This window comes from Haliaeetus leucocephalus, unplaced genomic scaffold, assembly GCF_000737465.1.
Source record: "Haliaeetus leucocephalus isolate CR32 unplaced genomic scaffold, Haliaeetus_leucocephalus-4.0 Scaffold151, whole genome shotgun sequence".
NCBI classification, from domain to species: domain Eukaryota; kingdom Metazoa; phylum Chordata; class Aves; order Accipitriformes; family Accipitridae; genus Haliaeetus; species Haliaeetus leucocephalus.
In genome coordinates this window covers 5,835,326-5,847,708 of record NW_010972587.1, presented here as the reverse complement: position 1 = coordinate 5,847,708, position 12,383 = coordinate 5,835,326, and the positions used below count along the sequence as shown (strand labels likewise).

The following is a 12,383-nucleotide window of genomic DNA, read 5'->3' as shown; positions in this document are numbered from 1 at the left end:
CCAAGGCAAACACAAGTGTATCTTAATTTGTGTATCAAATGAGGTAACTAAAATGCTATCAGCAACATTTTCCTATAAACATATATTTACAACATTCCTAGTTTCAAGACAAAGATTTCCATTAGGCTGACATGTGAAAAGTTTTCTCAACTGAAGAAGAAATATGTTTATTATAAATGTGAAAGTGTTATTTAGATATGAATGGACTGAAGAACTAAAATTTCATTATTGTAGTCTGATACTTTTAATCCATCCTTGATTATTGATTTTCACATTCTAGACATACAATTGTTCAGTAAGTATGTAAAAAATTTTACACGAGCAAATAATAAATAAAAAAAAGTACTAACCCCAATGGAGCAATATACATGTGAATAGCTTTTTTTTAAACTTCCCCAATAAAGTATACCTTGCTAATCCTCCTTCCATTTAAATAGATATTTGTGCTTAAAACAGATTCTTTTTTCATGGCCAGGAGGCAACTACCTTCTCAAAATACATTTTCAGCTTCAGTCTGAAAGCAAAGTAATTCAGCAATTAAGGATTCTGCTGAGTGCTTTGCTTTCCTAAAACTAAATCATAAACTGACCACTTAAAAGAAACAACTAGATTAAGGCCATTTCTTCTCCCTTTCAAAAAAGATACAAATAGAATTAGGCACTCAAAACCAGGATGCGTGGGGATGAAAAGTGTGTATACCAAATGAAAGTGTTAATTGTGCCTTTTCCCCACATATTTTGCTAATACTTTCAAATCGCTCATTTAGATGTGGAGCTGGGTATGTCAGGAAAACATGGAAATGACCAGTATGCTAACCTCATCGTGTGCTCACTCTCTCTTGCTGTGCAAAGGACAGCAGAATCAATAATCTAGTGAAAGAACGCCTTTAAATTAATTAAAAATTGAACTAAATTGAACTAGGAATGTTCTCTGCTCTCACTCTAGCTTTATTCCCAAGAAATGCAAGCTTAATACTAAACAAACACTTGAGATATTGTTTTCCTACATCCATTACAAAAATAGCTAAAATAAAAAGCCAGTCTTTTAAGTCTTAAAGTGGCCTAATTTTTTTCCACAAAATTTGTTTTTTTTTGAACAGAAAAATAAAAAGCTTTTACACCTGAGAAAATTAACTGTTTAACCTACCTCGACTGCATATCTTGGTGTGTTTTGGACTGGCTGATTTCAGCTGGAGGTGAAGGGACTTGCTGTTGTAGCTCCACCAAAGACTGGTAGTACTGTTGCTGATGATGTTGCTGCTGTTTGTACCGAGACAAACTGAAAAACAGCCCTAAAATGGCTTTCAAATTTCCATTCCTTATTTCTATTTAAAAGAAAAAGAAAAAGAAAAAGAAGTGAAAACATTGTGGTTTTAGACTTCAGTTTTGTAACGTTTTTATACTAAAACATGTCTGTACATACCTATAGCTATACTTGTTTATGCCTTGTATCTCTTCATTTATCTCTAATACCAGGGACATATTAGGTATCACTGATACTTTATTGTTTGTTATAATCTTTGCTTATATATGTGTCACTGTTGCAATAAACACATATCTCCGTAATGTCCTCATGATGAGTCACATGTGCATGGTCATAAAGAAAAGTACACCGAACTTTAAATAATATACATAATCTGAAATGAATACACCTGCCTCAATACAGTACAAATATTCTGAGTAAGCAGAGGGACATTCAAAAAAATCTGAATTCTTTCTGGCCTTAGGTACACATCCCTTCTACCTCTTCCTGCTTTTCGGGCAAATTCTGTGCACACCGGGAGTAAACAGTGACTTCTAGAAAAATCAGAAAGAGGAGATGGTGACAGTCTTGTGGATGAGCACATATCTATTCACAAGAACTTGGAAGGAACATGAGAGAAGGAGATTAATGGAAAAGACCTATTAAAAAAGGTGACTGTGACGTTCATGACTACATCTTTGAACTTTCCAACTACATGATTTTCTAGATTTCTATTTTACACTGTTATTACTGATTAATGAAGACTTCAAAACTACGGCTTTCACATGAGGCTAAAATAGATACCCATATGAAATTCTGGTGAGCCACAGTAGCATTGTCACGTCTCCCATGCCTTTCTTAGTCTTTCCCCATCCTAAGATGAAGGTTTTAAAAGGATAATGTTATTCTTTGCTCATAAAGGATCTCTGTGCCAAAAAAGAAGCCTCAGGAGGCTTTAATGAAATCATCTGCAGCACTTAGCTCTGTCCATAGCATCGTTATTAATTTTCTTTGGCACTGAACTTCTTGTGAAAGGTTTTCATTAGGCCTATAGCCTTGTAACCTAACATGCACCACTGCGATATTTCTGCCTTCCCTGCAAATCTAAATACTGAGCTGTATGTCCTACACAGTCTTTCTTAGGTAATTTTTAAAGCAGGATTTATAAACAATGACTGTCACATTCACCTCCTTTAAACCATACTAATTTTCTTTCAATAGGATTAAGTGAAATGTTAGTACCTCCACTAACAGGCCAGCAAACACTGGAGCCCTTATGCTCTCAACCCATTCTTCAAAATCAGACACAATCCTGGACACTGGAATATACTTTGCAAAACGGAAATTTGTTCTAACCATCCATACTTTCTCATCATCCCTATGAAGATGCTGCAGGTTCTTTGATTCCCCACAAGACCACCAGAGATACACAGAAGATCTTTCTCAGAATTAGAAAGCTTTATAAGCAACAATGACCTTTGCAGTCACATTGGCTTCAGGGAAAATCATTATCAAGGAACACAGAATAATTATGTTTAAAATTATCCTAAAAAAACCCCCAACAAAACCACACAACTATCCATCTTTAAGCTGCTCTGATTCTAAAAGATTTTCTGATTTTGCTTTTGTTCTAGACCTCCTTGCTCAAGTGTCAAAATGAGGTGGGAAACTGGTTGTGAAATCGTCAATCCTTGTTAAGCTCATGGTTTACTGTTCCAGAAACTGCCTGGTCATTAATAGATGACCCAGTAGTAACAAGACATATTTACCAAGGCTTATGACAAGAAATAGACTTAAGGTTTCTGAACTTAATTGATTTTAAACATAACTGTGCTGACAAAACACTATGAAGGTAACTTGACAATTTATTGATTTTAAAAAGTCTGTTTTTCTCAATTTCTCAAGAGAAATTGTAATATTCAGGATTGTACATGCTAAAAATGGTATATTTAAGGGAACCACACTTTGGTGATACTTTGAACTAATATTATTACAAACATATTAGCAGATTTACAGCAGATTCACGACCAACTGCAAAACAGCAAAACTAGTTTTAATCTTCAGAGCTCAAGGTCTGCCTTAATAAAATTCTGCTGTAAAGATCAATGAGAGTTTTAAAAACATTCCTTGCTTTTAACACTATGTAGTATTATTGCTTTTAGTAGTATTTGAACTTAATGCTCCACAGCTGAAACTTGTATCCTATCAAAAATTATTTTCCAGCACAAAACAAAGGTATGAATAAAGGAATGCATTACAGAATACACTCAGATTTTGATTTAACAAAGTACAGAAAAAAAAGTGTCAGGCACCATGTCATGGTATTAAACAAAGATGAGTATTCTCATTAAATAAATTCATTCTATTCACACATTTGATTGTTATTTCATATGCAACTAAAATAGGCTGCACTAAAAACTTGAAGTTCTAAACCCCTTTGAGATGAACGGCAACATATAAATGTTCAGTGTTCTCATGCATCAACATATCTACAGTCTATATAGAGGTTCTTTTAAATCAGTTAAGAAGCTTTCCACAAGTAGACAGTCAAAATGACTAGATAGTACATATTGTGGCCATATTATGCTTCTGCTAAGGTACAAGAAAGGTGGAAATGGTGAAAGATAACAATTCTGAGTTAATTTTAAAATAAAACAATGGTTAGCATTCAATTTTTTTCCTCTGGCTATCGTCTAAAATGCAATTGAAATTACCATCTCTGGAAAAAAAGATATTTTTCCTTCTAGCTTTTAGTTGTATTACAAGGAAAATAAAAATATAGAGTTGTGTCTTATTAATACCTATTGCTTTCAGCTGCCATGCAAGTCAGAGGGATTTTGAATGTGCACAGCACCTTGCAGAACTTCTTAGTTAGTTACAGGACAAACACTTGTTTACATTTTATTAATTTACAAGATAAAGTATCCACCTGACTTAATTTTACATTAATAAGGCAAATATTACATACTAATTAAGACAATTGGTATTTTAATGGTTTTGATTTAATATATTTATTAACTTAGTTGTAACTGTATTAGGCAGTTGCTTGGGGTGACTAATACAGCAAAAAGGACTACAATATAAGCAGCAAGACCATTCCCTCTTTCACTTAATATATGACATCAAAGGAACACAATATCTTTCAGACTCATCCTGACAGCATTACTACTACTAATAAATTTGTTTAAACAAATAGTCTTCCCTGGATTTACTTAACTGAGCAAGATTCTCATATTCATTTTTGTTGTTTTGAATCCCATATATAAACAAGTTTAAAAGTATGCTTGGGAAACCCTGTACCTATCTAATATTGTGGAGAAAACATGAAAAGGTTAATACTATTGAAAAAATTATTATTTTAAAACATTGTCTCAGGCTTCATAAACATATTGAATTTCTTGGTTCAATTTCAAGGGAAAATTAAAAGGAAATCCAAACCTCTCTCATTTGCTATTACTAATCTATATTTGCATGCTATTCAAGACAGCTGGAGTTTGGTATTTAGGTGCAAATAATTTGTATTAAGAAAATTAGTTTTCAGAAAAAAAAATCCTTTTATTGGTTCTGATGATCTGTTTCTCTTACCTTCTGCAGAAAGACCTTGGACATTTACGCCTCTGGCTGCTAGAAAGCTAAGGCAGACGTCAACATTCTCAATCTGCAATATGAACAGAAATAACAAGCAGCATAAGACTATCTGACAAAATGTAAAAATGCAGGGGGGTGGGGGGGGGGAGAAGAAACAGCTCAGGAATGAATACTTTACATTCATTGCATACTGCAGCTCTTTACCAAAGTTTAACAAGAATGATTACTGCTAATTGGGGAATCGATATAAAGCTTTCATTGTCCACTTTGGTGCTTAAAAACAATTCATAAATGCCCGATCCAGAATGGCATGCTGGCAAACTAGCAATCCACCTACTTAACATAAAACTGGATTTTATACCCTACGAACAAGCAGCAATGAAAGCATCCATAGAGGATTAGACACTGAGTATATGTCTGGAGTTGTGGGCGACTGAGTTAACTGAAAAACATAAGCAAAACCCTCCAACAAATGTGTTAGCAAAGGTATTTTCTTGGGATGATGTAGAATTCAGTGAAAATGATGTCACAGCAGTGGTTTTTTCTCTGTTTTTTCTCTTCAAATCTCATGCTAAATAATTCTAATTTATTTAATATTTATGCTTCTGCGAAGAGTGCTTGCTTGGTGAAGGACACGGCACTGGCTTCTGCCAGTGGTTTAGAAGAAATCTACAGTTTCCACTGAGAGCTTTAGGTAAGAGAAGAACATGCAGCCTAAATGTAGATCAGTAAAAGGATAAAACTTCTGCCTCTAAAATGAGTAATCACAGAACTAGTTGGACTCCTTTCCTGTGTCTATTTCTAATAGATTAGGGACCCAGAATGTTCCAAAATGTTCTCCTGAGTCACCATCTCCAGCTGGTTTCCCCAGTCCTCCCAGGATCTATGAAGCAAATACTCAGCTATAAATGTAAAATCTTTTAATTAACAACTTTGTCTATAAATGTGCTGCTATGAAAACAGAAAAATTATGCATAAAGAGGTATCCTATGTCAAGTGTGTTCAACAGACTTGATTTTAAAATAATTCTTTTAGGTTGATGGATTTTTTTCAAGGCAATTAGGACCCCAAAAATAAAACAAAATGTTTAGTGATATTTTAAATACCTATTTTCGCTGGAGAACATTAAAAAAAAGAAAGGAATATTCAACACCAAAAACATAAGCCTGCAGTAGATCAAGTCTATGCGGTTAATTTTATTTGAATGTTTACACATTTTACAATACCTCATATCAACAGTTTTCAACCATCAAAATATGAGGGGTAAATTCATTCCTTGAATAAAAGCTACTTGATCCTTGGCAGTATCTTTTCGAGCCGAGGAGGAGGGCCTTTTATTATTGTCATCTTTCTATGACTGTAGTTCTGTCATTATTCTCAGAAAGTGATAGTAGCTAAAAGGAACATAAATATGCTTTTTACTACTGACCCTAGAAGTATTTATTACGACCTCACATAGACTCTCTTGATCCACAGGTAGTACTTAGAAACTTATAAGCACCTGCAAAATTTTGAGAGTTCTTTTTAAGCACATTAAATTCCAAAGCATTCATAAAAACATCTTTTAAAAAGTCTTTTCAAACACTTGTTTTCAAGGATGTGCTACCATTTATAGGGAATGATAAATAGTCTCTCTCCTGAATCAATTAAAAAAACCCACCCCAAACCCAAACTCTGCAGCTAACACTAACTAAAGGTACTCCGAAACTGGGGTTTACCATAAAGCTTTCATAAATCCGTTCGGCACCAATTTGCACAGCTGCCAACGTGGAATAACCATCCTAAACCCAAAGGGGTTACTCCAGCTCTGGCCCAGCACAGTCATTGCAGAAACTCAGGCGTTAACACTCGCATTTTCTTAAATGTTCACGTAGTTTTACACCAGGAAAAAAAAAAACCCGACAAATAAACCAGGTCATTTTGTGAGGTGTAGAGATGAGACACAGCTAAGTCAGCTGAAATCTGGCTGCAGCTAAAATAGGAAGATCTGCTTCTTCCTCACCTCCTCTTCCTCCCAGGCCCTGCTGCTGCCGCCTCCGCTGGGCTTCCGCGCTTCTCTGAGCGCACCGGGAGCCGGCTCCGCGCGGAAAACTCGTCCAGCAAAAGAGCCAAACGTATTTTAGTCACTCGGGTTTCCCGTGCAGTCGGATGAGTGCAGGAGTCAGCAGAAGGGAGGGCGCGTCCCAGCCTGAGTCAGGCACGGTTTGGGAGAGGACCGGGGAGGTGGGAAGGACGGACAGACGGACGGTGCCACTCCTGACGGCAGTGACAAGGCACTGGGCTGGCTCAGCCCTGACCTCCAACTGCACCGCCGCATCGGTCGTGAAAATAACGCACACGATGAGAATATTTCTACTCGACCTTTAAACAAAGTCAACGACACAAGAAAACAATTTGAATGGAAATTTTCCTGTCCTGAAGAATTTAAAAGAAATGAAGATTTGTTTGGATGTTCGCTGTGTAACTGAGCGTCTCTTTGAACTTTCAAATCAACCATGATGCAGAATCAACTACTTCAAAGATGGGAATTTTTGCTCTACAGCTAAGTACTGGAAGCCAAAGGAAAAAAAGAAAAGGGAAAAAAAAAAAGAAAAATCAGACTGACGTCAGTAGCGTCCACCTCCAAATAGCTGAAATGATATTTCCTAGCAGACCTCACAGTGTAATCAAGATGTTTTTCCTACTGGGCATGTGCCCTTTGCAGTAGTTCAGGAGACCATAGCTATAAACAAAACCTAATTTATTAGGGAACATTTGAATGCTAATGTGCTGTGAAAACATCTCAATATCTACCTGCAATACTGAATATTTAGGAAATAGTAAGCCTAATACCTAAACCTTAACATTCATTTAAGGTGAAAAATATCCTATAGAAATGGCACCTGGTTACTTTACATGTCTACTAGAGCATGTGTCTTTGAAGTCACATCTCAAACTCTCAGACAAAACTAGTCATTACCATTAACACCAATGACTCAATATACTGCAGAACTACAAAGCAAATTCTGTTTTGCTTCACAGTTCACCAAGAGAACTGTAATAGAAGCCCTAGGTCCAAAGTCATCCCTCTTAGTGGTGGTGTATGAAGCAAGAGCAGTGGCCAACTTTCAGACAATAGACTGTGGTTGCACTGTTAGCCTTATAATAAAGTCTTGTTTTGACTCGTGAATTGAGCAAGTTTGGAGTGGCAACTCACAGCCACATAATACACTGAAAATGTCAGAAAATAACTCTTACAGTCAGTTTGCTGATAACAACTGCAGTTACTATACAACTCTCAGGAGCTGTTAGGAGATTCAATGAGACATGAGTTAATACATTCTTGGGTTATTTTCACTTTCTTCCCTCTCCAGTCTAGAAAACATTACTCTTAAAGTTGTCTTATTTTGAAGCTTTCAGTGTGTCTCAAACATTGCTTTAATTACCTACTTCTTGCCTTGGCAAACCACAGTTATTCTTTGAACTCAAACCCTAGCAGCCCCAAACACTTTTTATTCAAACTTACTAACAGATGAGAGTAATTTTGCAATTACAAAAGTTCTAAGAGATTTCAAGCAGCTTCCACTCCTCAATACTGTTTCAATCAAGAGTGGTATGAATCCCTGAAGTCCATGTTTATTTAAGTAGTTAGTGGTGGGGTTATTATATGCTGGGGTAAACTCTGCTTAGAGCTGACACTGCATATGTAGAACTCTACCTGCTTATATATCAAGGGCTGAAGATTTTGCAGTGTAACACTTAACATAGACGCCAGACAAATTTTGTATCTCACATATGCCCACAATTTTCTAGTTAATTTTGCTTGCAAAAAGCACCAGTTTATAACACAGCTTATGTTCATCGTTATTGCGAACAGTATCATCAGAATTACAAAGTGTTGTAGCAGAAGATATAGTTCCGTACAGTGCAGAATTCAGGATATACAGATGGACTCCAAATCTTACATATCAAGACACAGAAAAGTGGCTCAAGTTTGCATATTTGCTTGTACAGGTAGAAGTTGCCAAGATCAGGCTGCTGCTGAACAGCTCTCCATCCCTGTCAATCCTCTGATTTTTTTGTTCCAAAGCACTTATTTTATGTTAAAGTTTTAAAAGACTGGAAGAAGTGCAGTTTGTTGAACAGCAGATCTGCCACATTAAAAATCTTAAAACCTATAAAAGGGATAAAGAATTAATGATATAATAAACCTTCATTGCCATGTATTTATTTGTCCACTTAGCTACTCAATTAGCCATGTTGAAAATCAATCAATACTACACGAGATTGCTTTTCAGAGGTAACAAAAAACTCTCTCTGATAATATAATCACTTCCTTATCAAAACTCAGGAATAATTTGTCCAATTCTGAAATGTAGCTGCAGCATCGTGGGTATAGATGAACTCAGTTAAGAGGATGATAATTTAGGAATTAAGATTTGTGGGCATCATCAGGCAGGTAACACCATTTGATGCTTTTTAAATTAGGCCTACCGAGTTATGCTTACAATATATTAAGCTTCATTCATAAAGCAGATCTTTTTAATATTGTTCATACAGACAGCATTATGAAAAAAAGCACCCAAAATACTTTTACCATAAATATTAGTGAGCCCCAAGCTATTTCTACACTCACATTTTAAGGCGTTGTAGTCCAAATGATGGTGTACAACTAAGCAGCAATGTCACAACTCTGATACTATGAATACATTACATGGCATACAAAGAACATACATTGCAAATCTGCTGTAACATATTGCATTGCGTAGTCGTGGGTAATCTGCTTTTGACTAGAAGCTATTTGAAATTTTACTGACAGAAATAAATCACTAAACCAGACTGTGGGACTTGCATGTAGATAAACCTTAGCACTTAATACCCAGCAGTTAGCAGACTTACAGGAAGAGCTCATTTGTGGGATTGTACTCACCAGTGACTCAACATATAGAATATGTCTATTTATTATAATTATTTTTGCTGTTACCAAGATTAGCTTTCATCTCTTTTGTCTGGCAGACACCACTTTCTTCACTTCCAAACATAAATTTGATTGTGGGATGCTCAGAAGACAAGTAATGATGACTAATACAGCATTATGTTTTTCTGTATCTATAAGAAGCTCTGAAAAATATCTTGGTTTGACTAGCTCTCTCTTGTTAAGTTTATGACAATATAATTTACAAGAACATATAGACGCATACACAAGTTAGTTATTTGCCTACTTCGAGCTGGATTTCTCCTGCTGAAGAATGGGACACCTTTATAAATACACCACCTTATTATTACAGTGTCTCTATACATATATACTCCTAAAATTATCTTGATTATTTTGGCAACAAAAGTAAAACAGTAATTTCTGTTCGCACTTCAGTCAGCGCTATCTTCAATAGCTCTCTGTGTGTTTTGACATTCTGACTCATGACCCAAAGCCCCAGATAAAATTTGGCAAAGGATTTGCTCTGTAGAAATTTTCTAATGTTGCTGATGGCTGATTAGGGACACTCGTGGAATTAGTCTGCCACACAAACCCAGAGAGTCGCATATATACTCACCTTCCAGAGCACAGAAACTCCGTAAAACTCTTCAGTATTCATGTTTGAGGTTTTTTTTAATACCAATATTAAATAGTATTCCTTTGAGATTAGTATTATGGCATGAGATAGTCTGTGTCACAGTAACTGTATTTCAAACACACTTTACCAGCAAGATTTCTTCCTAAATTTCCCCTGAATATTAACCTGAGTTGAGAGACCTGTATTTGACTCTTTCTTTCCCATGGATATTCATCACTAAGAAAATTTGCAGAGGTCAATGGATTTAAATGAGTGCAGGATTAGAAAATAATTTATTGTTATTACACAGCTCATTCTCATTCAAGTTCTGCAGCAGTAATAGAATCAAAATCAAATAAAAATACAATTCAGGCCTTACGCGTAGCATCCTGGACTCTAAATATCCACAATACCCACGCTGCATAAAACGATTAAGATGAAAAATGGAAGAGCAGGTACTATTTGTCTGTCTGACTTTCACATGAACCGAGTATGGAAGATGATGCACTAACTTCTGAGTTCTGGCTACTTTCTTAGTAGTAGGTGAAGTGCAAATGATCTGGTCTTAATTGCAGGCTCTAAAAAGAACAGAGATTCAGCAAGCAACTGAGATGCCTTCACGTGTGGATAAAAGCATTTTTGGTGCACATGTTGGAGCTGGTGAGAGAATGAAACTGTCCATGGTAGCCTTGGTTATATAGAATGCTCTGGAAGAAACTGGAAAATATTTCAAGTTAGGCATGGCCTAAACTCTGACCTTCCCTCGCCTAATAGAGAGCAGTGGGAGAATCGGTCATGTACACTCTCACAGATACCTGTTTAACCCCTCTCTCCCCGCCCCCCCCAAAGGTCTATTTTGGGGGCAAATGTATAGTCTTGCACAACCTGCTACACCTAAAGCTGCTCTCAGAGGTTGAGAAGAACAAGTTTATTTCACTTTCTGCTCTTAATTGACTCATCCATTGCACACATTGTGACTTGTTGACAACTCACTTGTGGTGTGGGAAACACCCAGATTTTTAGTTTGCCTTGTAACTTTGTTCCTTCTGGGTTTTCTTCCCAGCTGGTTTCACTAGTTTGTATTCCTGTTTCGCCTCTCCTTAAAGCAAAGGGCTAGAAAGCAACGAGATAGAGAAAATGCTTGCAGTTCTATAATGACTTATGTTTTAATCCTCAGTTTTATCACTAAGATCCTTTAACAAAACCAGACTTCATAAACGAGGCAGGTGGACATTCAGCTTTTTTCACTCTGTAAAAAATAGGCACAGGCCCAATATTTCCTTCACCAAAACCTAAAAATCAAACAACTCAAGGACTTTCTCCATTTCAAACAAGTGATAACTGAATACACTGCCTGCTGTTCTACTCACTAGCATGCTTTCCTTGTACGTATCTACATGTACTATGATTTTGTCAGGCTGAGTATTGGGCCCAAACTCCCAGTTGTGATCGCTGGCTTACACCAAGGAGGTTCAACTGAATCAAAAGCGTCTTTCTAGATTAAAACTGGTATACTAAAATGGATTACCCAGCCCAATGTCTTTATCCCTCTGCCTACCCATTCTTCAAATGCCACATTTTCAACACTGTTTGGGAGTCTAGGTGATTCTTAAACGATCACTGAAACAATATTCAGTAATGGGAATCCCCTGTTGTTCACGTGAAAACAAATGTTCGACACACTTGAAGTTTTGCTTACCTCTTTAGAAAAATTTGCCAAGGGTAATACAATTAAAATATAAAAAATTCCTAATGCATTTATAATTGCAAATATTTTGTGGGACAAAATGTATCTAATACATAAAAAGTAAGCAATTATTATTTACTTATTATAACATATGGTAAGATTTATTTTAATTATTTATAAAAGTACCAATCAATAACCTCAATTATCATAAGAAACACCTATGCCATGTGCTCCATTCAATTTGGCATTGTGGTTGATTTACCTGTTTTCTGTGAAAAGTTGTCACTAAATTTTATTTACAAAATTTCTGTAGTATTTTCACCACACTGTATTGC

The 12,383-nt window shown here is 36.1% G+C and overlaps 1 protein-coding gene across 3 annotated transcripts in view; it reads right to left on the bottom strand.

The window, feature by feature from the left end:
• NAV3 (neuron navigator 3) overlaps positions 1 to 12,383 on the bottom strand; it is a 274,517-nt gene that overhangs the window by 159,668 nt on the left and 102,466 nt on the right. For all 3 annotated transcript variants that reach the window (XM_010561819.1, XM_010561817.1, XM_010561818.1), the window contains exons 4-5: positions 4,828 to 4,900; positions 1,147 to 1,324 (exon numbers count right to left, since the gene is read on the bottom strand). In XM_010561819.1, coding sequence (XP_010560121.1) covers positions 1,147 to 1,324; positions 4,828 to 4,900 — 251 coding nt within the window. The remainder of the gene's footprint in view (positions 1 to 1,146; positions 1,325 to 4,827; positions 4,901 to 12,383) is intronic.